The sequence below is a fragment of the Candida oxycetoniae genome, assembly GCF_023343755.2.
Source record: "Candida oxycetoniae strain CBS 10844 chromosome Unknown scaffold7, whole genome shotgun sequence".
Classification (NCBI taxonomy): domain Eukaryota; kingdom Fungi; phylum Ascomycota; class Pichiomycetes; order Serinales; family Debaryomycetaceae; genus Lodderomyces; species Lodderomyces oxycetoniae.
The window spans coordinates 121,612-145,754 of NW_026055364.1; the positions used below are offsets into that span (position 1 = coordinate 121,612).

The 24,143-nt window shown below is 37.6% G+C and overlaps 11 protein-coding genes across 11 annotated transcripts; 8 read left to right on the top strand and 3 right to left on the bottom strand. All coding sequences in view use genetic code 12, as the record gives it.

The window, feature by feature from the left end:
• Positions 1–338: 338 nt before the first annotated feature.
• Positions 339–2,600, top strand: BAS1 (Myb-related transcription factor BAS1; the record flags this gene model as incomplete). Its single annotated transcript, XM_049326415.1, has 1 exon — positions 339–2,600. The coding sequence occupies one exon, from the start codon at positions 339–341 to the stop codon at positions 2,598–2,600; it is 2,262 nt and encodes a 753-aa protein (XP_049182397.1).
• Positions 2,601–2,977: 377 nt separating this feature from the next.
• VAC7 (Vac7p) lies at positions 2,978–6,121 on the top strand (the record flags this gene model as incomplete). Its single annotated transcript, XM_049326416.1, has 1 exon — positions 2,978–6,121. One exon carries the CDS (start codon positions 2,978–2,980, stop codon positions 6,119–6,121), a length of 3,144 nt encoding a protein of 1,047 aa, XP_049182398.1.
• Positions 6,122–6,228: 107 nt separating this feature from the next.
• On the bottom strand, positions 6,229–7,490 carry KGF56_000500 (uncharacterized protein; the record flags this gene model as incomplete). The annotated part of the gene is made up of 2 exons (XM_049326419.1): positions 6,229–7,438; positions 7,483–7,490. The coding sequence occupies 2 exons, from the start codon at positions 7,488–7,490 to the stop codon at positions 6,229–6,231; spliced, it is 1,218 nt and encodes a 405-aa protein (XP_049182399.1).
• A 705-nt stretch (positions 7,491–8,195) lies between these two features.
• Positions 8,196–8,684, bottom strand: KGF56_000501 (uncharacterized protein; the record flags this gene model as incomplete). The annotated part of the gene is made up of 1 exon (XM_049326420.1): positions 8,196–8,684. One exon carries the CDS (start codon positions 8,682–8,684, stop codon positions 8,196–8,198), a length of 489 nt encoding a protein of 162 aa, XP_049182400.1.
• A 256-nt stretch (positions 8,685–8,940) lies between these two features.
• Positions 8,941–9,453, top strand: YFH1 (ferroxidase; the record flags this gene model as incomplete). Its single annotated transcript, XM_049326421.1, has 1 exon — positions 8,941–9,453. One exon carries the CDS (start codon positions 8,941–8,943, stop codon positions 9,451–9,453), a length of 513 nt encoding a protein of 170 aa, XP_049182401.1.
• A 684-nt stretch (positions 9,454–10,137) lies between these two features.
• Positions 10,138–11,187, top strand: KGF56_000503 (uncharacterized protein; the record flags this gene model as incomplete). Its single annotated transcript, XM_049326422.1, has 1 exon — positions 10,138–11,187. One exon carries the CDS (start codon positions 10,138–10,140, stop codon positions 11,185–11,187), a length of 1,050 nt encoding a protein of 349 aa, XP_049182402.1.
• Positions 11,188–11,513: 326 nt separating this feature from the next.
• On the top strand, positions 11,514–13,145 carry FGR3 (Fgr3p; the record flags this gene model as incomplete). The annotated part of the gene is made up of 1 exon (XM_049326423.1): positions 11,514–13,145. The coding sequence occupies one exon, from the start codon at positions 11,514–11,516 to the stop codon at positions 13,143–13,145; it is 1,632 nt and encodes a 543-aa protein (XP_049182403.1).
• A 382-nt stretch (positions 13,146–13,527) lies between these two features.
• Positions 13,528–14,139, top strand: MRP8 (Mrp8p; the record flags this gene model as incomplete). The annotated part of the gene is made up of 1 exon (XM_049326424.1): positions 13,528–14,139. The coding sequence occupies one exon, from the start codon at positions 13,528–13,530 to the stop codon at positions 14,137–14,139; it is 612 nt and encodes a 203-aa protein (XP_049182404.1).
• Positions 14,140–14,473: 334 nt separating this feature from the next.
• Positions 14,474–15,061, top strand: KGF56_000506 (Sec63 complex subunit; the record flags this gene model as incomplete). The annotated part of the gene is made up of 1 exon (XM_049326425.1): positions 14,474–15,061. The coding sequence occupies one exon, from the start codon at positions 14,474–14,476 to the stop codon at positions 15,059–15,061; it is 588 nt and encodes a 195-aa protein (XP_049182405.1).
• A 340-nt stretch (positions 15,062–15,401) lies between these two features.
• Positions 15,402–17,705, top strand: PMT6 (dolichyl-phosphate-mannose-protein mannosyltransferase; the record flags this gene model as incomplete). Its single annotated transcript, XM_049326426.1, has 1 exon — positions 15,402–17,705. The coding sequence occupies one exon, from the start codon at positions 15,402–15,404 to the stop codon at positions 17,703–17,705; it is 2,304 nt and encodes a 767-aa protein (XP_049182406.1).
• A 2,229-nt stretch (positions 17,706–19,934) lies between these two features.
• On the bottom strand, positions 19,935–22,688 carry ATG1 (serine/threonine protein kinase; the record flags this gene model as incomplete). The annotated part of the gene is made up of 1 exon (XM_049326427.1): positions 19,935–22,688. One exon carries the CDS (start codon positions 22,686–22,688, stop codon positions 19,935–19,937), a length of 2,754 nt encoding a protein of 917 aa, XP_049182407.1.
• Positions 22,689–24,143: the final 1,455 nt, after the last annotated feature.

Genomic DNA, 24,143 nt, shown 5'->3' on the forward strand with positions numbered 1-24,143 from the left:
GAGCGGAAAATCTGAAAGAAGCACCCGCTAATTAATAGAACGGTTCTAAAAGCGGGTTTTTTAGCATTCATTTTTTTTTTCTTTTTTTTTCTGTTTCGTTATAGTATAGTTATAGTTATAGTTATCTATACTTTTACTATCAAGTCCCATGTAGATACAAGTGGTTTGACTCTAGATACGAAAGCAAGCAAGCAAACATATCATATAGACCAAAGGGGTAGATTGTTAATAAGGCAATATTTTTAGCTTGTAAGGTGGGGGGAGGATTGAAACATCAACTGTCAGTATCTAACTTCTTTTGTGTGTTGCAGGGTACAGGAAATCTGGCAATGCCAATGATGAGTAAGCTACCACCACTGTCACAAGTGAATCCTCGCAAAAGACTCGTGCCTATAGATCCATTGGCTATCACCGAGTCTCTAGGCCTCCCGACGTTTCGGAAAGAACTGCGCAAGTCATGGACAAAGGAAGAAGATCTGGTTTTATCTGAATTTGTTACTTTGAAATTAATGGAAAATGCAAATTTTGAGAGCTTAGACTGGGAGAAGATAGCCCAAGCAGTTTCACCCGATGGCTCAAAAAAGAGCAAAGACTGTCGCAAAAGATGGACCAACTGTCTAGATCCGGCTTTACGGAGGGGCAAGTGGACTAGTGCAGAGGATATGCAATTGGTGAGGGCATTTGAGAAATTTGGAGCTTCTTGGTTAAAAGTTGCACAAGAGATTGAAGGAAGGACTGAAGACCAGTGTGCTAAAAGGTATAAGGAAGTCTTGGGCCCAAAAACAAAAGATAGGTTGAAGCCATGGACAAAAGAGGAGGATCTCTTGTTAATTAAACAGGTTAAGAATTATGGTACCAAATGGAGGACAGTATGCAGCGTTTTTGAAAGCAGACCATCTTTGACCTGTAGAAATCGTTGGAGAAAACTTGTAACAGAGGTTGTGCGTAACAAGGCATGCCCGGAAATTAAACAAGCAGTTGAGGGAATTACCAAAGGGAAATCTTTGATGTTAGACTCATTGAGTGAACAACAACAACAACAACAACAACAACAACAACAGCAACAACAACAGCAACAGCAACAACAACAGGAGCAGCAACAGCAACAGGAGCAGCAACAGGAGCAGGAGCAGCAACAACCAACCAAGTATAATCAGAATCTGGATCCAGAATTGAAAAGGAAATTCAAGAAGAGAAAGGAGGATTACAAGGTACAAATGCAAGAAGAAGTACACGAAATGCACGATGAATCCAATGGTTCGAACCACACACATTGGAGTTATGACTTGACAGGCCAGAACAAATCGGATTTTGTTTCGCATGCGGGAGTAATAAAAGACAAAGCATCTGTAGACCTTCTTGTTGCGCATGCAAAGTCCAAGGGTTTAAATCTCACAATCCATCAGCATGTTCACCACCACTATGGACGATCGGGACAAACAATACGAAGCAACAACAATAACAATAATAGTACAACCAACAGCAATAATTTCATTGCCGAAAGATACCCCGCTGAACCTGAAGAACTGATGTTGTCGCGATTTCAGCATTTTAACTATTTGCCACCACGTACCGAAGTTCCAAGATTGTATTCTTCAGGAACAGTAACAGGAATAGCATCAGTATCAGCAACAGAGTCTTTGGAAATAAAACAGCATCATCATCATCATCATCACCACCACCATCATCACCGTGAAGAAGAAACGACAACCAACAAGAACTCTCATCTGGGCTCTGAGGCCATGAACACTGCCACATCATCATCTTTACTACGAGATTTCTCCACCAACAGAGAATCCGATATGCTGAAACTATTAAATTCTGATGTCTATAGAGGCCAACATGCCGAAGAGTTACCTACTTCCAATCCATTGACACCATTGACACAGGCGGTGGACCTCATAACTAATGCTGAAAATAATCAGAATTTGTCATCTACTGCAGACTGTAGGATACTGAGTGACAAGGAATACGAACAAGGACAAGGACAGGGGCATGGACAGGGGCAAGGACAGGGGCATGGAAAACAGGGGCATGGACAAGGAAATGCAGTTTCTGAAAATGGTGATCATGGTTTGGATTTTTGGGAAACCATGAAAAACATGACGGAAACTGGAAAGAAACGTGGACGACAGCTATATGATACTGATATGATTTCTAATAAGAATGATACAACGGAAGGAAATTCCAAGAGCAGGAAACAGTATAGTAGTACCCTTTCTGATAACCTTGTTAAACCAGTTTCTCAGCACCACCCACTACACCACCATTACAATAGCTATGCTCAAGCAAACACACCACAAGTTATCCCTTCAAATAAAGCGCTGAGTGTCCAGGGACTAAGACGCGAGAGCGGTTCTGAAGATTTGGATGACGAAGACAAAGTCTTGGCAAGGGAAGTTGGCGAAGCGGGTGTTGATCAGGATATCTTAAACTCGTATGGTTTGTTCTACGACGTGTACACCAAGGAAGGGTCTACATTTCCCGATGTCCAATCGAATCAACTACATCAGCTGCGTAACGACTTGAAGAATCAAGCTAGTGAAAGCATTTATGACCAATGGGGAAGTGGCTTTATAATACCATTTAATCCGTCGTAGAAAAACATAACGTATGCCATTTGAAAGAAGAAGAACCAGAGAAAGAACCAGAAAAATTGATAAATCTAGACTACTCGTTGTTTTTTTTGTCATGTACTTTCTCTCTATGCATAAAAAGTTCAAAAATCTGTGTTCCCTCTACAATATTACACATCATGCTCGTATTAGAAAAAGACCTTATAGATAAAATGCGATAATGATTTTGCAATTTAAAATAAATTAATTAAAAAAAAAAAAAAAGAAAAATTTATTAAGAAAAAAAAAGGATTATATAGGTTAACATATCGAGTTCTTACCTACGTATATTCCTCAACCCTCCATATGGAAAGTAGATAGACTCTATGAGTTGGTAGTAACGTATAGCCAAGAAAACAGAAATGTCACAGAGACCCCCAAAACCGCACAAGTCGACATCACTACCAATCATTGAGGATAAAAGGGCCTTAGAATCTGAAGTACCGCAATCCCAATCAAATTACCTAGTGGAGGAAATCTATCCCGACAAGAAAGCGGCCGGTGAATCAAACGAAGCAGCAACTAGAGAAGTAAAGGCGGTTAAGATTTCTAAAGATAACAATAAATTAGAACTACCCCAGAGGGAGTCTCATGTTATTGCACAACCTGAACAAAGTCATGATAACCCAACAACAGGAGGAGGTCCAACAGGAGGAGGTCCAACAGGAGGAGGTCCAACAGGAGGAGGTCCAACAGGAACAGAGGTGCTTGAAGCAACACAGACGAGCCTGACCGTTAACCGAAATCAGAAACCGTATAATTTGCCAGAACTGGTCTCCTCAAATCAAGCAAATCCACCGCCCACTCCTTCGAAAGCAATTGTGACTCCCAATACCCAAAATATGCAGATTAACAAGAATACCATTTCCAATATCAATAAATCCTTGAAGGTGAAACAAAAGATTATAAACTCTAGAGAGCCAAACCCCAAAAACCCCACTTTGATATCAAGTATCATTAATAAATCACCCCAGTCTGCCGTTTTCCCGAATCTAGCAATGAATTCGAGTAAAAATGATATCGAAAAGTCCTCTTCCACTCAGTATGCAAATTCCTTGACAACAAGCAACAGTGCAGTTTCTACACCTGGGATAGGTCCTTCAAAAACCAGTAATATCTATAACTTAAACGATGAAAATGCTTCAACAATACGACAAGATCAACAAATATTGGGCCCTCCTCCCGCTGTTTCGTCTACCCGACTTTCACTGCCGTCACAAGAGTTACAGCCTCGATTGCAAATGCAGCAAACAGTCACCCCATCTGCAAGTTTCATGCTACATCCAAACGGCTCAAGTATGCATGCGCCGTCTATTACAAACTTGAATGATACAGATAATACGCAAAGTAAAAATACAAAGCATAAGAAGGTGGCTAAACAAAACTCTACAAAGACGGATTTTTTTGCGGCAAAATTGGCTAGTGCTGTTGATGATGTAGAAAGCAGTGATAGTGATGAGACATTTGTTTACGAGAACAATAACGACGAATTTGATATCACCAACAATAGTAATCAATTGGGCACACTAGACAACATTAGTGTCAGCGGAAGCGTATTTACTGGTTCTGGCGGGCCCAACTATCGAGTATCTTCTGCATTGGATGGCGAGAATCATATCGACAATAATAAACAGCACAAGGTTTCGGTCAATAAAGCACATTCTATAGCAAACTCGATGAATAGTATCAATCATTTGGAATTCACTGTATCAAAGCGTCCAAATCAGTTGGGAACATTGTCAACATTTTCCAATAATGATGCTGAGGGTAGCAAAAGCCCCTTGCAACCAGGAGCAGCAGATAGAGTTTCAAGTCACTCCTTTGGACTTGAAAGCAACCACCCACATCATCACCATCACCATCATCATCAGAATCATCAAAATCATCAAAATCATCAAAATTATCAGAAAAATATAGGTATTGTTCATTTGTCAAACGAAAATGACCATGATGATACTTTCTCATTCAATGAAACCGATGAAGATTTGGGCGAAATAGAACTGGTTGATGGAACAGGAGGAGATCTTGAAAAGAAGGTACCAGTTGCACAATTGGAACATACTTGTCAAGCGGCTTCCAATATCAATACTAATACTAATACTAATACTAATACTAATAACAATAACAATACAACTACTAATACTAATAACAATACAAATACAAATACAAATACAAATACAAATACCAATAATAATACTACTAATTATAATACTAATACTAATACTAATACTAATGTGCCAGCTTCGAGACTTCAACACTTGTCTGGTGCTCCATCTATATCTTCAGGGAGCAAGAACACATCAAAGAAAAATTACCAAACGTCAACAACCTCTTCAAAGTTGAGGTCAACCACTTCAAAGCTATTCGATAAAAAAGGTTCACAACCTAGAAGATACAGTATAATACCAGACGACATTGACATCGAAGATTTTGACGATGAGCTTATATACTATGATAACAATGTGGGTTTTCCTCACAATAATGAAACCACTCCCTTGTTAAACTTTAATCAAAACATCCCCCATTTCAGGTCGCTTAATTTGCATTATCCGGCAATGAAGCATCAAAATAGGAGATACTTATCGACGGGTCAAGCGTTAAACAATTCTGATCGCGACCCGAGCAAAGAAAGCAAAACCACATTCCCTTTTCCTTATCAGGATCTGCACTCTAATGTCTATTATGACATTGAAGCTTTTGATCGTGAGTCAGAGCAATACGATCCGAATTTTGATCTTCCTGATTTGTCTGTGAAAAAGAAAAACTCCGGGATATTTGGCGGTAGAGGGCACCAAGGTGGTGTCAATCGAATCAACAACCACCCGTTCTTGTTGACTCAAACAACGACGGCAAACAAGCCAGGTTGGTTGAAATCTTGCATATACACTTTGTTTTGTATATTGGCCATTCTTACCGTTGGCTTTATTTTGGGTTTCTTTATGGCAACAACAAAGGAGTTGACGGATGTTGAAATAATTTCAATTGAAAATCCAATTGTCAGTAAGGACGAGCTAGTATTCAATATTGTTGTGGAGGCATTTAATCCAGGGTGGTTTTCAGTGGATATTGATGATGTCGAGTTGGACTTATTTGCTCGCAGTGGCTACCTACCAGACGATGCAACTACTAGGAATTTCAACATCAACGATTCTAGGCTACAAATTTCGAAAACAGCGTCAAAAGTAGAGACAGTGAAATTAGGAACTGTACTTCGTTTAGAATCCTCGATGAATTTCAAAGCGGGCTTTTTTTCAAGAGAACCATCGATGCAAAAGGGAGAAATTAAGTTATTAAACCCAGGTAAGAATAGTACAGTAGAGGAGCCATCAATGCGGTCAAATGATACTAATTCCGACAATTCTCAGAAATGGACTGTTATAAGTGAAAATCCATTCGATTTAATCATCACGGGGGTATTGAAGTATACGCTTCCGCTTGGTACAAGCACCAAATCCGTTGTTGTGAGAAAAACAGGCTACATTGACCCAACTCTTTTTTTATACTAGAATTAATTAATTAGCTTTAGCTTTAGTTGAAGTCCTTTACCTTCTTTTTTATGTTTTTTATTTTTATTTTTTTTCTTATTTTTGAATAATATAGTATATATTAGCTTTTATATACCCGTCACTATATCATGTAATCTTTCGTATCCTGGTAGTTTTCGAAGCTTTAGTTGTATGTAATGGGGCTGTGGCTCAAATGAGGTTGCTCTCGGATTACGATTATTCTTAAAAGGATCCATATTCATTAGTAATGTCAGTGGTGTATTAATCTCAAACAACAAAAGTAATCTCACAATAAACATGTAAATTTCTCTGAGAGCCAAATTGTGGCCAGCACACATTCTCGAGCCTGCTCCAAAAGAAAAGTGTTGGTATGTGCGTGAAGCCTGTTTTATGGTGTTTGTATTCCGGTCCAACCATCTCTCTGGACAAAACTTAAAAGGCTGATCAAAACGGTCAATATCATGATTGGCAGCATAGGCATTCATAAAAAGCTGAGTATTGGCAGGTAGTTCAATATTGTTGCAAATTATCAGCTTTGTTGTCATCCTCGGTAAACTCAAGGGTAAAACAGTAAAGTGTCTCAAAGTCTCTAGAATCAAAGCGTATACGTATACGTTCACCATTTCAGGTTGATTCAGCTGCTCCCACGCCAACACTAAGTTCCCATTTGAATTTTTTAGAATCTCCTCTAGCGCATTCATTTGATACTGTAATCCAACTTGCGGTTGTGAGAAAACCCCTAATAGATAGTTCAAATTGAGTGGGGTGTTATCCAAGCCGGCACTAATCAATGTTAAACAGATACTGTGGATTTCTTGATCTGTTAACAAATTGTGACATTTTTCGATAACTAGTTTACCAACAATGCTATTGAGGCAGTCATCTTCATCCTGCATTATCCCTTTGGTTAGCCTGTCATATAGAACACTCATATACTTTTCCCTTTTCACCCCGCAGTTCCGCGCAAACAGACTATTTGTAAGTATCGGGAGTAATCTTAAGAGTGGAACTGAATCCTGCAAGTTAGATACTGGTGATCGCAACCTGATAATATCTGCTTCATTGGTAATGATCTCTCGAGCAAAGGTCATGTCGCTACCAAAACAGTCCAAATGTATTCCATAAGCCATTGATATAACACAGCGCAAAACGAAATATTGCAAGTGATGGAGAACACTCATGTCTTCACCAGTAGCTTCTTCCATCATCTTTCTGAAAGCAACATTCAATTCATTACTGAAAAGTGGGATGTGGTGTTCAATAGACCTTTTATTCAACCGTTCAGAAAGAACCTTCTTCTTCTTTTTAAACGTCAAGCTTGCTGGTGTTGATCCAATTGTGAAACCTTGAAAAGAGCTTACCAAGCCATGAAAAGTATAGTTTACCGGTCTCGAGTTGTTCTGACACGAATGGTTTACCCATAGATTAACTACATCGTTATATGAATTAACAACCACAACCCTCCTCACCCCCAATCTTATTTGGAAAATCGCTCTATCATACTTCTCTGCCCAGCTCAAAAATACCAATGCTGGGTTATCTAGCACATAATGTAAATGGCCAACTATTGGCCATTCTTTGGGTACAGAGAATACCCCCTTTATTGTATTTGGACGACTTGAAACCTCGTATAGTAGTAAACTCGATATAAATGCGAATATAGCTACACAAATTAGGAAAAAAAAATCCTGCTGGATGGACTTAGCTAGGTCTAGCAGATGTATCGACAAACTTAGCAGCAACATGCAAAATTATGTGAATTATTTAGCAAAATGAATATAGTGAGAACGGTTATCAAGCAATTAAAAAAAAAAAAAAAAAAGAAGAGTTACACATTGGGGTCTGGTATAGTACATATGGAGCCACTTATCTTGATGGAGAGGAAAATTGTTATTTTGAGATTTCGCAGCCATCGATCAGATTCAACTTGAAAAAAAAAAAAAAAAAAAAAAAAAAAAAAAAAAAAAAGATAAATGGGGTTTACAAGCTGAGTAATATCATTCATCATTTTCTCCTTGATCCAAACAAAGGCGACTTTAATTAGTGTAATCTGTATTTCATTGGTTGATATCATTCAAACCATTTCCTCCTTTGTCTCTCCGAATTTTTGGTTCTTGTAGTGTTCCCTTTGTTGCTCTTGTCGTGCCATTTCGTTTTCCTCGGCAATCAAGTCATCTAGGTCATAATCGTACTTATTCGGATCCATATCCAAATCTACTTCTCGTACCTTTCTCTTTCTTATGTGATTATCCTTATCGACAAATTGATTTAACTCAATTCTAATTGGTAAGTCCTCCGAGTGTAGTTCAAGTTTTTCTTTCAATGCACTGGCTTTAGATTTGAGATTTGCTTCTTTTTGGATGTTATTTTCAAGTTCGTCGGGTGGTATATAAGTATAAACACTACTTGCGTCACTTGATTTAAATTTTGTTTCTTTGTCTTGTCTCTTTTTAACTCCTGAGGAATGAGTGTTCCGCTTTATTGTGGTAAGTCCTGAGAACTTTGGCAAGATCAATACCAAAAACGCTAACACAAGAGCAACAGCAAGTATGATAAAAAACATAGTGAATTAGCCTAAAGACTAACTGACTCCTTTGTTCTGACTATTGGTGAAGAACAATTTTTGTTCCATCCATCAGATGAAATGCCTCTTTTTTTTTCGGGCTTTTTTTTTTTTTTTTTTTTTTTTTTTTTTTTTTTTTTTTGTTTTTTTTTTTTTTTTTTTTTTTTTTTTTTTCAAAGTACGAATTTTATTTTTTATTTTTTTCAATTCCTTTCCCCAGAGGAGAAAAAGATTACTTGAAGATTACTTTTTCCAAATGTTTCGAAGAGCTTTATTCAAAAGTGGTGCGTTAGGTATCAGATCAATAGCCTGGGTTTCGAGGATACCTAAGCATAGCAAGGTTTTGTTTGTTACGCCAAGATGGGTACTGCAGACCTCGCGAATGTACTCATTAAGTACTCAGGGCGAGAATTTAGAGGGCAAAATCGATCAGTTGAGCGATAATGAATATAGTAGACTCTCCAATGAGTACCTAGAGGAATTGTCTGACTCTTTAGAAGCTTTGGGTGAGCAATTTGGTCAGGTGGATTCCGAGTTGAATCACGGTGTTTTGACATTGACTCTTCCACCCAACGGAACGTACGTTATCAACAAACAACCACCTAATAAGCAGATATGGTTGAGCTCCCCTATAAGCGGTCCCAAAAGATTTGATCTAATAGAAGGCAAATGGGTAACTTTAAGAGACGGAAGTTCCTTAACTGAACTATTAGAAGAGGAGGTGTCCAAGGCAATTGGATCTAATTTTAAGCTCAACATTGATAGATAACAGCAGCAGCAGCAGCAGCAGGAGCAGCAGGAGCAGCAGGGTTTATATTTAAAGGATTTTCTACAAGACTACCAATATCTTGTTTTCTTTTTTTTCTTTTTTTTTTTTTCTTTCTTATTCTTTGAGTATTGCAAGATATATACGTTGTGAGAGTTTAACTGTGAATTTACTCTCCTCTCGTTTTTTGTATGGATCAACTTTTTTACATTTGATTATCATATTAAGAAAGAGAAAAGAAAAAAGGATTCCTTCCAATGCAATTGACTCTTTTTGAATAGTGCTTCCTCGTTGATAATAAAATGAAAATTTGGAAGTAGGACGACATGGAAAATGTGCATCATAATGATACATCCGAAGCGTTACCTAGCAACTTTTGACGATTGTTAAAATAATTTTCAGTGAAAAATCGACCAATTTTTTTAAACCTTTCTTTTAGAGAAGAAGAAAAAAAAAAGATGTAGTTGTCTAACTTTGTGTATATAGTGTATAATTCTCAAATTCATTTACGTATTGGGACCTACCATGAGACGTATTTTATTAATGGAACAAATTTCAGGTGGGAGAGACATATAGCAAACGTGTTTGATTAGAACATAATCTTGGTCGGTTTTTTTTGTTTTTTTGTTTTCCAAGACTTAAATACACAATCATTCAAATACTCAAACACCCAAATACTCAGTTACAATGTCTCATGCACCTCAAGCACCCAACTTGCCAGAAGGTTGGACAGCACAATGGGATGAAGAATACAAAAGGTTTTTTTACGTTAACAAGTTTACAGGAAAATCGCAATGGGAGCTTCCTACTGAGGCAGCAAGGCCACATGAAGGAGAGCATAGGGAATCAGGATCAGCTCTGGAATTTTACGAGCGTCCAATTGAAGGACCTCAATCAAGGTACGGCAGTGACTTGCCAGATCAGGGACAGCAAGGGAAGAATGATCTGGGAGAGCAATCTGATAGAGGAATAGGTTCCTTTGTTCTCAACCAAGCAATTAATTCCGTTATGGGATCTAAACAACATGCAAATAACAACAACAACAACAACAACAGCGGCGGCTTTGCTAGTGGGGCAAGCTTGGGTGGTGCTGCTGCTCTTGTAGGGAGCCTTTTATCTTCCCAATCAGGTCACACAAATAATTCCAGTGGTGGAGGACTTGGTGGATTGTTAGGCAGTCTCGGTGGTGGTGGAAACAATAATCAAAATCATCAGCAAAATTCTGGTCAATACGGAGCTGGTGGTCGTTATGAAAATAATAACAACAACAACAGTAATGAAGGAGGAGGAATTTCAGGAATGTTGAGTAATTTCTTAGGGGGTAAATCTAACTCGAACGAAAATCATAATCGACCATCGGAGGGTAGTTTTGGTGGACAGGGAAGATATGAAGGTGGACAGGGAAGATACGAAGGTGGGCAGGGAGGATATGAAGGTGGACAAGGTAGATACGAAAGTGGACAAGGTAGATACGAAAGTGGACAAGGTAGATACGAAAGTGGACAAGGTAGATACGAAAGTGGACAAGGTAGATACGAAAGTGGACAAGGTAGATACGAAAGTGGACAAGGTAGATACGAAGGTGGTCGTCGTAATGATTTTGATGATGGAAATAGATTTGAAGGAGAAAGACACGGTAATCGAAACGAACAAGGGAGAAGAAATGAGTTTTACAATGACGAGGGTGGCAGTTTTGGTTACAAATATAGTGGAAATCAGCAAAATAACCAATGGTGATTCCATCGAAACTTTACGATAAATGCTACCCCCCTCCAGATAAATATGCTTATGTATTCTATAGTTGAATCTCTTTATCAATTCAAAGTATTTTTTATTGGACCGAAACCACTTACATAGAGAATCTAAATGGCGTTTCTACAAGATAAAATTAATTTTTATTTTTTATTTTTCCACCTGGAAGGCATAAGGGCATGATTTATTGAGTAGCAAAATATCTCAACTATCCTTAAAGAAGAAGATTTTTACAACCCTTGCGGTACAGCTTTTGCAAAAAGCAATCTGAAATAACGCTTGCGAAAACCACATAAGCCTATTACTCCACTATGCCGCGGCATAAGGTTTTGGAGGTGCCTAATTTGTGTACAGAAAACGTCTCTATAGTCAAAGAACTCCACCCCCGTCGAAAAGTAAAGAGAATCTTAGTCACTATTCGACTACAACCACAGTGCTTAAAATCTATCATTGGAGATACCAAAGAGGACAAGAATTTGAGCAGCACAATAACAAATAAAGATTTCAAAAAAGGTGGCGGGTCAAAATCAAGATCAAGGCGGAATTCCAAGCGAGCAAATGTATCAAATCCCGAGAAACACCACTCAGAAAAGGAAGATCACGCAGCAACTTTGCCTAAGATGCTTGAGACTGAGCTAGGGCATAAAAAAGATCTAGAAGACCTCGAAGCCTTTGAAAAGGAATTGTTATCACACATGACCGAGGAGGAACCCCCCAAACTCCTGAAATCTGAAGAGAACAAAGTCATACAAGAGAATGTTGAACAGGCTACACCCAAGAATAGTTCTTCAAAAGAAACCACAGATGTGCTGGAGAACAAAGTTACAGGAGCAGAGAATTTGCCTTCCACTGTATACAATCGTTCTCTGTTTGAAGAGAAAAAGAAGATACCGTCTTTGCTTCTGCCACTGCTACTGCTGCTGTCGCAGAGTCAACAACGAGCAACAAATATTGTACACTCATCAGAAAACAATACTAGGCACAAACAACTTCCGCCAAACATCATACCCTTGCTCGAAGCCGAGCTAAAAGTGTTTGAAGAAGACGAAGAAAACGACGATGAGGATGAAGCTCAAGTTGACAAGGTTATATTTTCATTGAAAGATCCACTAGGAGGAACTAGAATAACGTTCCCCGTCAAATCTCAGTTTTGTAAACACTTTGAATGCTTTGATTATTACAATTTCTGTTTGTTTAATAAACTACCTGCCTCAACTCAAGCTGTGACCAAACGAAATATTCTCAAACAGAATTATGAAAAGTTATCCCGAAAAACTGGTATTAAGAAAGAAACTGCTAAGAATCAGGGCTCAGTCATGCAACCACAACTAAAACCATTGGATTTGAAATCTAAGTCCCTCCAAGAGATCAACTTACCGTCATATGTGACGATTTTGAATAGTCCAAAGTCAGAATACACTTCAAAATTCATTAGTCCGGGCTTCAAGAATTGTCCGTTATACACGTGCCCAATATGCGATACCAAGTTTCCTTTAGGTGCGCTAGTTGTTAGTGATGTTTTTAACTACTTTGTTAAGATGACGCTGCTGCAAATTGAGAGAATAGAATTAGTTGGTTTTGAGAAGTACCGACCGATAGGTGACATTGAGCCTACTTTTCAAGGAAATGGGAATAATAACGGCAACGAAGAAAATTTGATATTAATTAGCTCTGATGATGATGATGATGATGATGATGATGAGGGGGAGGTAGGGGAGGATGAGGATGAGGAAGAAGAAGGAGAGGAAAACAATAACATTAACGACAACGACGAGACTATTAGTCACGACGCCAGAGAGAAAATGGCTATGGGAAATCTTCTTACTTACGACAATAATTCGGGATGGCGACCACCCTTTTACGGTACTGCGTTTCGACCATGGTATCGTAAGCCACTGGAAGATGAAGGTACCAGTTGGGACAACCCCCTAGTTCTAGATTAGAAAGATGAATGGCTCCAACATGAAGGATACAAAATTTAGTTCCCTTGAAAGCCATAGCAATATAATAATATAAGGATATCAATCTTAAAAACCTATTACGTGAAGGCACTTATAAAGACTTGCTAGAGTGGTTACATATTGGTTTTTTGATACGTGCTGAACTTTGATATTGACTGTCTCTTTCCAGACAAAATTCAAGATAGAACAACCTATTTTATTCTTATCTCCCGTATAGCACTACCATCTATGTTTTATTTTTATTTATTTAACATATTTTTTTTTTTTTTAATATTCTTGTTTTCCTTGAAGGAACTTTAATTTTTCACAAGTGGGAGAGATATCCCTCAAACTCTTAAACTTTTACAGTACTCAAAGAAGAAAAATGTCGAGTATAGAAGAGAGGGTCAAAGATTTAGAGGCATTAATTGAGAAGCAGTCAAAAATCATTGCTACAACTGGTCAAAAATTGATAGAGATTCAAATCAATGATGTTAAGTCAAGAATGTCACTGATGGATTCAAATCCAAAAAGTACATCTCAAATAGACACTGAAGATTATGTCACTAATGAAGACGTGGTTCAACTAGTTACCGAACTTCAGTCCCAGTTAGACTTTTTAGAGGATAGAACTATACGTCGAACTTATAACACATCAGTCATCAATGACGAAGAAAAAATTGCTCCGTTGAGTAATAAGGACGGGGACTTTCCAACTTTCCCAATTCCTCAAACATTGGGAGAATTTAAATCATTGGCAAAACGGGATACTTTGAGATTGGGGTTATTCTATGAGATAATATTGCCAAACGAAGAAGAGATAAAACATACTCTTGAACATGGAAGCAATAGCAAGAATGGCATAATCGACCTCGCTACGAATAAAGATATCTCTCAGTTAGAATCACAATTCGACAAGGAGCAAGTGAGTGAAATTTACGATGAGTTGGCTAGGTATTTTGGCATTAAACATAGAAGGCGAAGTGATGGATGGTAACCCGTGTAAAGTATTTTAAAATAATTGTTGCGATTATTACAGAACAGCTTTGCAATTATAAGATGCAGTTGGAGCTAGTTCACTATTTGCCGAACTTAATAATGAATTCTCCTCCACCGTTTTTTAAACACAACCCTGCTTTCTTAGTCCAGTTGGTGTGGATTCTCTGTCTCTCTCTATATATATATATCACTTCACCAATAGTAGTGTGCAGGAACTCCTTAGTAGTTTTTTTCAACTTTGTAAAAAAAAAATACGTGGTTTGAAAAAAAAAAAATGAAAATTATCTAACTTGAAGACCTTTTGACACAATTTAGACACACAACAGTACATCATGGCCGACGAAACAGAAAAGCCAATACCGGAAGCGGTAAAAATGTCTGTATTTACACCATTAATTTATGTGGGTGTTGTACTTACAGCGTTTATGATTTTTTCGATATGGTATAGGAAGAAAAGGGTCGACAAGTTTAAGGAAGTGAAACCAATATTTAAAGAAAACTCTAATGCTCTTATATATCAGGAATTGAAAAGTCAATACACGGATCCAAATTTGGCAAAAGATAAAAAGCCCCACGAGAAGGTTATGAAGGCAGCTTTATTGAGAAGAGCAGCGGAAGCAATTAGAAGATCCATGAAGTTGAAAGAAAACGAACCGATATTTCATAAACTATACCAAAACGGATTGATTGGTGATGACATGTTCAAACAACTAGAGTTTCAAATCAAATTTCAGGAAATCGAATTGAAAGATATTGTTGTGGAGTGCGAGCTGTACAAGAAAGGGTGGTCGCAAACTTTTTTTCCTTTAGCACAAGAGATTTGTTTCAATGAAGCTTTGAGACGAAGAATGAATGCTATGGATGAGAGATTTGAGAACTTATCCCAATTGTGGGATTACCAGGCAAGTCCATCTAAATAGAAAACAAAAATAGAAAACAAAAAACAAAAGTATTATACCTATACGGAGGACAAAAATGTTAAACATGGGCGACAAGCACTGAAAATATGAGAGCCACTATTCCGTCGAAACAAGGAGTCTGTAGCCACCATTTTTTCTACTACAATTCTACTCTTGTTGTTTGAAGATTTGCCATTTGAGTGAGACAATGTATGAGAAAATTGTTCGACGCGGAATTATGAGATTTTTTCATTTTCATCTTCTCTTTTTTCTTTTTTTTTTTACAAGATAATACACTTGTATGTACATATTTCTTGGAAAGCCCAGGGCAGGCGATTGAGCTACATTAGCTAATTTCCAAATGGATAAAGTATTTGTATCATCAATATCACGCTCGCAAAGTGGGAGTATCAGAAGAAGAGATGTCACCGGTAGTAGTAGAGTTGACATTGATGAAGATTCATCAGCCACAACAGTTGAAGGATACACCAGCGATATAGATGAGATTATAGAGAAGACTTCAAAGTTGAAAATAGAAAACGACAATAAGCAGACGATATCTAAGCTTGCACGAATCATCAGTCCTTTAATTTTAACTGCCCTCTCGGCATTTGTACGAATATACCGTATAGAAACGGCCAATAAAGTTATTTGGGATGAAGCGCATTTTGGAAAATTTGCGTCCTATTATATTAAACGGGAGTACTACTTCGATGTGCATCCTCCATTAGGGAAGCTTTTACTTGGTCTCTCTGGGTACTTGGCAGGCTATGATGGGAGCTTCAAGTTTGAAAGTGGAGAGGAATACCCGGAGACCATGAATTTCATCTTTATGAGAATATTTAGCTGTTTCTTTGGAATACTAGTAACTCCTATTGCGTACAAGACGGCACTTGAAATGGGGTACAATCAATGGACTTGTTGGCTTATCTCATTAATGGTTATTTTTGAGCAGTTATCATTAACTTTATCGAAATTCATCTTACTCGACTCAATGCTATTATTTTTCACTGCCTTCACCTTTCTATGTTTGATGAACTTACACAATATAATTAGAACTAATTCCGAGCTATCTAAAAATGGGTTCAAATGGTTTACATTGACCGGGTTACTGATTGGCTGTGTATGTTCCGTGAAATGGGTAGGATTATTTGTGACAGTACTCGTTGGGTTGTATATTATTCAAGATTTATTGACAAAATATTTCTTGCTCACTTCAAAGCGTGGCATCAGCTGGTCAAGATATTTGAGTCATTGGGTCTTGAGAGTCACGACCTTGATAGTTATCCCAGTTGCTGTATATATGCTGGCGTTCAAAGTTCATTTCTTAGTCTTGAATCATACAGGGCCAGGCGATGGATCAATATCTTCGTTATTGCAAGCTTCATTGATTGGAAACGATTTGCAATCAGGACCAAGATCAGTCGCGTTTGGCTCATTAGTAACAATAAGGTCTCAAGGACTATCTCCGAACTTGTTACATTCCCATTCCCATGATTACCCAGAGGGTTCTAAGGAACAACAAGTTACAACTTATGGATTTAAAGACGACAATAACGATTTCATTATAGAGTATCCTAAGAAGAATCTAGACATGAACCAACAAAGTGAGCAATTTATTCAGAATGCAGATTTTATTAGACTTTGTCATAACAAGACAAAGTGCTGCTTACGTGCTCATTCAATTGGTGCTCCAATGAGTAAAAACCACTTTGAAGTTTCATGTTCCAACGATGACAGTGCTGATCAATCAAACTACGATTGGATTCTCGAAATTCAGTCTCAGGAGATATCACCTTCGCCTCATTTCCAAAACGAAAGCAAAACAGAACTACACCCCCTCTCGACAAATTTTAGATTGAAACATAGAAAACTTGGTTGCTATTTAGCAACTACTGGGAGATCTTATCCATCATGGGGTTTTCAACAAGGCGAAGTTGTTTGTAAGAACTCAATCTTTGACAAGGACAAGAACACTTGGTGGAATGTGGAGAAGCATGAAAACAGATTATTGCGGCTACCTACAGAGCCTTACTCCTCTCCCAAACCCAAATTCTGGAAGGAGTTTGTGCTTTTGAATTATGGAATGATGGCCTCGAACAACGCATTGGTGCCAGACCCTGATAAATTCGACAAAATAAGCTCAGAATGGTGGGAATGGCCAATTTTGAGAACGGGGTTGAGAATGAGTGGGTGGGGCGAAAACGATGTCAAATACTTTTTGATGGGTAATCCTTTTGTCACTTGGCTGTCGACAGCAGCAGCAACAGTATTTGTGATACCCTACACCCTATATTTCATGTTTCGTTACAAGAGACAACAAATGGACTCGGCAAAAACCAAGATTAATGACTACGTTACCAAATTGTTACTCCCCTTCGCAGCGTGGATATTGCATGTTTTGCCGTTTATTCTAATGGGCAGAGTAAAGTATTTGCACCACTATGTGCCAGCCCTATATTTTGCTATACTTTTGAGTGGATTCGTATTTGATAAACTACTCACAAACAGAAAGCTTCCTTGCATAGTATCACACATATCTTATTTGGGCTTATATTTCATTACCGTCTACGCATTCTGGTTCCTAAAAGATCTTGCTCTTGGAATGGAAACCTCAGCAAAAAACTTTCAACACTTACGCATCCTTGGCTCCTGGATGATTTGATCCACCATAATCAGATTAACAAGACAGTACTTCATGAACATAATCTCAAATCGACATCCCAAAACAAACTCAAACTAGGTTTACCACCTCACCAAAGAGAAAAGACATTTATAAAAACTAACCAACTAAACTTAAACGTTACCACTTTTGCTAAGGCTTTAAGGAAAGTTTCAAAACATTCCATATTTATATATTTAATTATAATTACTTGAAAATTCTCTATAGAGAAACTTACTCTGCATTTGAACAAGCTCTTAACTATAACATTTCCGCGACTGAGAACAATCATCCTGTCAAATGAACTTCACGAACAAGCTCACAAATGTGTAATATTCATTTTTGATAAAAACTAATACAATCAAATTTCACAAAACAACAACGGCTTCAAAACGTTTTTTTACCACCTCTACTTCAACAACCATACACATGTGAAACCTAAAACATTGAGAATACGGCCCGTAAGTAGCAAGCGTTTACTTCATGAAATATAAACATCGAGATGTCACACTATCATCTCCATGAAAGCCAACAAATGATTCTAAAGCAATTACGTATACATAAAATAAGCAAGTTAAAAAAAAACAAGCATAGGATTGCAAAAAAAAAAACAATACTTGACAAGTTTAAAAGATACAAACTATTCTTCAGTGAATGTTTGGTAGGGTATCAATCTCATTTAAGACTTTTTGATCCACCCGACCATGTAAAATTAAATACTTAACTGTTGTAAAATTGACAACACTTTTAGAAAAATAATCAATTAGTGCTCAAGATTTCTAGTTCGTTACAACAAATAATGAATATCACTCTAGTGGCTAAGAACTTGTATGATATCGTTCTTTTGCAACATTAGCCTTCATATAATGAACGACCTGATGCGGTATTCAATTGCCAGCTATAATGACGTGGAGCTTTGTTTTATATCCACAAGTTAGAAATGTTTATTATACACTTTCATCTTTCTCTTGATTGGTACCGGTCTTGCAATGAATAAGTTACGGCAATAATTTGAACCATTGACATGACCAAAAGCTGTTTATCGAGATAGTTAAAAGAATGGCGAGCCAGTGTAGCGATGATCGAAATAGGAGACAATCAGCTTTAAACATAAGGCATTTCCCAAACACGGCGAATAAAATGCTAGAATGAGTGACTTGTAATGAACATCCAATACAAATACAGAGAATAAACGTAAATCAACTTTATATTGTCATTACGTGTTATTTAGAGTAACATTGTTTTTGCTCCTTGTTACTGTGTTTTTGTTCTTGATTGCAGATTTCTATGACTTGGATTGAGTGATTGATAACAAACTCATGTCAGACATATTATCGTGCGCGTATGTGGAATTTCATTGAACAGTATATTTATAAGTAGATCTGGACCTTTTTAAATGGTGCTAATTTTTCACCGATTCAATATGTCTTAAAATGGTGCTATTTGCTTGCGCATGTTGTTATATCGTGCAGTTGAGATATCATATTAGGAGAAATTGAACTTGTTCACTTACAAGACGCTATAGATGCTAATACAGTGTGATTATGTATGGAATAATTTTTTTTATTTGTGCATTTTTTTGTTGTTCGATGTGAAAAGGTGGTAAGGGATACATAGGGAAGATGGTTTCTGCATGCCTCTCTACGTTACGGACGACTGGTTTTAGTAATTTTGGGGTCAAACAAAGGCACATAATGTCGGTAATATTTGATGTATATGATGCAATTACTGTTCGAAATACATTTGTTCTTCTTACGTCAAGAAGTGTTTTATTTGAGTATAGCCAAGCATGAGATTTTCAGCTTAAATTTCAGTTTCACTGTTTTTTCTTGTACTAGTGTTTTTCCTGCTGATGGATTATATTTATGCAATCGGAGTGAACCATGTTGGTGAACACCATTTTAGGTTTGTTGAATTCAGTTAAAATTCTGCCTTCAATTCTTGGGTACATGAAAATATGTTGTAATCGGATTCGAATTGTTGACCGAGTTGAGTAACATTTTTGGTTTGGGACTAGAATTTGTTTAGAAGATTTTGTCAAATTCTTTAGGCGATTGAAATTTTTACAATAGTGATTGAGAGATGATTGCATTTTATAGTTAGGTTTTTTTCTGTTTGGTACTTGTGTTTGTAACAGAATGTATGTGCATTTAGTGATTGCATCACTTTGTAATGATTCTAGTTTTCTATAGATATCAAAGAAGTTAACTAAACCTATTGATAAGCTATTGATCATAACAAGTCTATTTTTCTTTTCAATACCGACAATCTATTGCCGATGCTTACAATGAATTTTTCCACCATCACTTTGTCATCATCATCCAATTTACGATCCGTATCCTTCTTGTCAACATCTTCCTCATCCAATAATGCCTCTAACATCCAAATTGCAGTACTGTATGCTAATTCGCACCCTTTCAAATCTTCTTTAACCAACTCGTTTACAGCAGCATTTCTTGACATCTCCAATGCTCTGTCAAAAAGCAATTTTTCAGCTACAACTCTTGGCTCATCCATTTCGTTTTCGTCAAAGTCTTCGTTTCCATCTATTTCTGCAATGGCTATTTTCGCTTCTTGAAACCTGAGTTTGACAAATTCCGCTTTCTCCAAACACTCGTTGAATTTCTCTCTAATCCACTGCACTAGTTGGTTTATCTTTTGCGATGTTCGGATATCCACCTTATCTTTGCTTTCTACAACCAGATTCCCAAATTGGTTATACCACCATGCAGAGGCAACGGACATTCCTTTGGCCAAAAGAGACAACGCTTTTACGTACAATACCATGCCTTCCTCACTTATCGTTTTAACGATTTTCGGGGGAAGAATGTCTCCATTATTTGATAAATCGTCATTGGCTGCTTCCCATGATGGAGGACTAGGAATGAGCTGACTAAATTTGACGTCAGCAAATAGGTTCACCGCGTGCGCCTTAGTTGCAATTGTTTCCAACTTGAATAAAACCACTTCCTCGGCATTAAGGTTGGTTGAGGATGAGCTCGAGATTCCAGTTTCTGATGTTTCATTGTTTGCAGCCATAGTGGAAACGGGGAGGTTAAGTTTTTGCAAAAGTGCATGATTTGCAAAATTGGGACTTGATACAATTTCCGAAAAAGATACTGGACTAGGCTGCTTCTCGGCAACGACCTGGTTGTTAGAAGTGGCTGCTCCTCCGCTCCCTCCAAACAATCTGTGTGATGCTAATCCTATTGCTTTGCTTAATGCGTTTGTTGGTGAAATTGATATCGATATTTTCCTTTCTGTAAAGCTTGGTCTTCTTTGGCTGCTGCCACTCAGCGAAGTTCGTCGGAATTGTTGAGTTGGTTGTGATTTACCGCTTTTGTTGTCTTTCATGGAAATTACAGGACTATTTCTAGGATCATTTATGGCCTCTGCGCCGCTTCCTGCGTGAGCAAGTTCATCTGCAATTGCGTTGACTTCTATAGCCCTTTTTTCAACCACAACGTAATCTTTTTCAAGAAGAACATCGTCTCTTTTAATTTTCAAAATGGGTGAATTGTTTATTGAATGTGAGATGTTATCCGGATCAGGACTGCTTCTGTGAATAAGTTGTTTTATCTCTTCATCTTTTAACTTACCCTCTTGTTGGTTGATGAGACTTGCATTGCTATCCTTCTGCACGCTATGTTTATTTAGGGAATCAGACGTCTTCCCTGTGTTTACTGCAGATGCTTCGAGTGTTGACGCTTCTGTAGATTGTTTCGTATCATTCTGCTGTTGCTGTTGCTGCTGCTCCTTTTCCTTTTCCTTTTCCTTTTCGTTTTCCAACATGTCATTTCCCTCTTGATCTGGTGATGTCAAGCGCGGCAACGGATTTAAAAAGCGAGATCGGTCGGACCTCTTTATAGGGCTGATATATTCACTAATAAACAAGTTTTCGTCCATTTCTGAAGTTTCCAAAGGCGCATTGGTCTCTTCAAGGTCGCATGTAATCAAGTTGTCGTTGAAAAACTCCTGAAAAGAAATTCGCTCAGTTGGATTGTACTTAAGCAAAGATTTAATTAACTGTTTTAAAGATTCTGGTACTTGTGCAGCCGATGGAAATTTGATTTTATCGTTTGCCTTTTCAATGTTTTTCAACAACTCTATATGATTATTTGCTTTGAATGGAGGCTTGCCAACTGTCATTTCGTACAAGACGGCTCCAACAGACCACAAGTCTGCTTTTGCATTGTACTTTTCGTATCTCAAAATCTCGGGAGCCATGTACAAAGGGGATCCGCACAAGGTTTCAGCCATAGAGGTTGACGGTAAAAAACGAGCAAATCCAAAGTCTGCAATTTTCAAAATAGGTAGTTCCCACATTCCCTTGTAATGACGACTCAGAAACTCCTCTTTGGAATGAACCGGGGGACATAGTAGCAAGTTTTGTGGCTTTATGTCTCTGTGTACTAAACTTTTGTCTCGAAGAAATAGCAAGGCAGAAGATAATTGCCTTAGAAAGTGTATTACTAATACTTCATTTAGTCCGTGAGAGCCTTCTGGAGAAGGATAGCGCTCAAGCAAGCTGCATATCACCGGGTGGGTTTTAACCAACTGGTTTCTTCGCCGTATAAAGTATGACAAATCACCCATCGAGCAGTAATCCATTATCAAATGAAAATGAGCACTGGTTTGTTTATAATCCAATAGCCCCACAATATGCGGGTGTTTCATACTTTTTAGAATCAGTATTTCAATCTCCAAATTCTCTATAAGTTTCTTGGACTTTAGCTTGGATCTGTTTACCGACTTGATTGCAACTGCAGTATTATTGGTTGTATTATATCCTTTGTATACTGTGGCAAAAGACCCCTTACCTATCTCAGCCCCAACCAAATATATCCCTATGAGCTCTGTTTTTTTCTGCAGAGTTATTGATGTAGTAGACTTTGTTGTTGTCATTGCTGAATGTTGGGATGATGGTGCATAGTTGGTTTTGCCACTAGTGTGATCATTATTGTGGGGGTGTGGTGGACTAGACATTACTATGGCTTTTACGTGATAAAGAAAAGGAAAGTACCGATAAAAAAAAATAAAAAATAAAAAATGCTAAGAGGACTAATATGTCATAAGTGACTTAGATAGATAGATAGTACACGTAAAAAATGGGGGGGGGGGGGGGGAAAAAAAAAAAGGGGGGGGGGGGGGGGAGAGAACAAGAAAATATTAGGCGAAGCTCGTATACTTCTATAGGAAATGGAATAGCAGTAAGAGAGCGTAATGGTATTGGGCATACCTTGAATGTAATGTGTGTGTGTGTGTGTATTTGTGTGAATGATAAAGTTTTTGATTTAGTTTAAGGTAAGATGGAAAAGACTTAATATTCCCATTTTACCGCACAAAAAGAAGATTTATCACTGATCAAATACCAACAAAAAAAAAAGAAGAAAAATGCAAAAGGAAACACTTGATTACTTACTAATGGGTGGTATTGGTGAATGATGTTGGTGGTACGTGTTAGAGATGCTACAAGAAATGCTGCTGCTGCTGCTGCTGCTGCTGATGGCATTCTAAAGGTGAGGAGAATAATTGACAAAAATTTATCACTCGAATTATGCGACACTAAAAGTGCGACAACTGATAAAGAAAGAAAAAGAAAGATAAAAGCTACTATTTTTACTCTATTGATTGATTTATTTATTTTATAATTATCTTTTGTTCTTTTTTTTCTAATTTGATAATTTGATTTATTTTACTTCGACATAACCGATTAATGCCGACAACGAAAAAGAAAAAGAGGGGAAACCCAAGTAGAGATATGAAGCCTGAAGCCGTTAGCTGGGATCTTGTACACTAAGAAAAGTCTCTCATATCCTAATAGACTTTGTTTTGTAAGCACTGGGGGGAGGTCAAAGCATGGAAGGAAAGGGTTTAATCCAATACAAATTAGCCGCACTAATTTTAAATCTCTACAACAATAGTCAACGTTTCTGTTTTCATAAAATTTCCTTTTTCTTCTTTTTTTTTTTTTTTTTTTTTTCTTCTCTTCATTAAAAACTTTGTTAACGGTTGAGAAGGCAACCAGTTGTATTGAGAAAGGAAACTGGCTGATTCCTCTTTTCATGACCCAAAAAACCAAAGCCATCTAGGAGGATTTTATTGTCAAGTCATTATAATCAGAAGTATTTTTATGAGTCAGAAAGGAAAAAAAGATACGCGACATAATAATAGTTTGAGAAATCTTGACTACACGACTTTTTATCGAGGATCACCTAACAACCATGTTTATTAATTTTTTTTTTTTTTTTTTTAAAACCCCATTATCATGACTCCTTAAAAAAACAGTAGGAGAACCTTACTACAAGAGCCTCTGCTTTTCCTTCAAGTTGGGCTTGTGCGTGCCTGTGTGTGTACTATATGATTATAGTACGGTGTTTGAGCTGACCCCCTCTCCCCCCCCTCCACACACGCAAAATCACAAACAACGCCTGATTATTC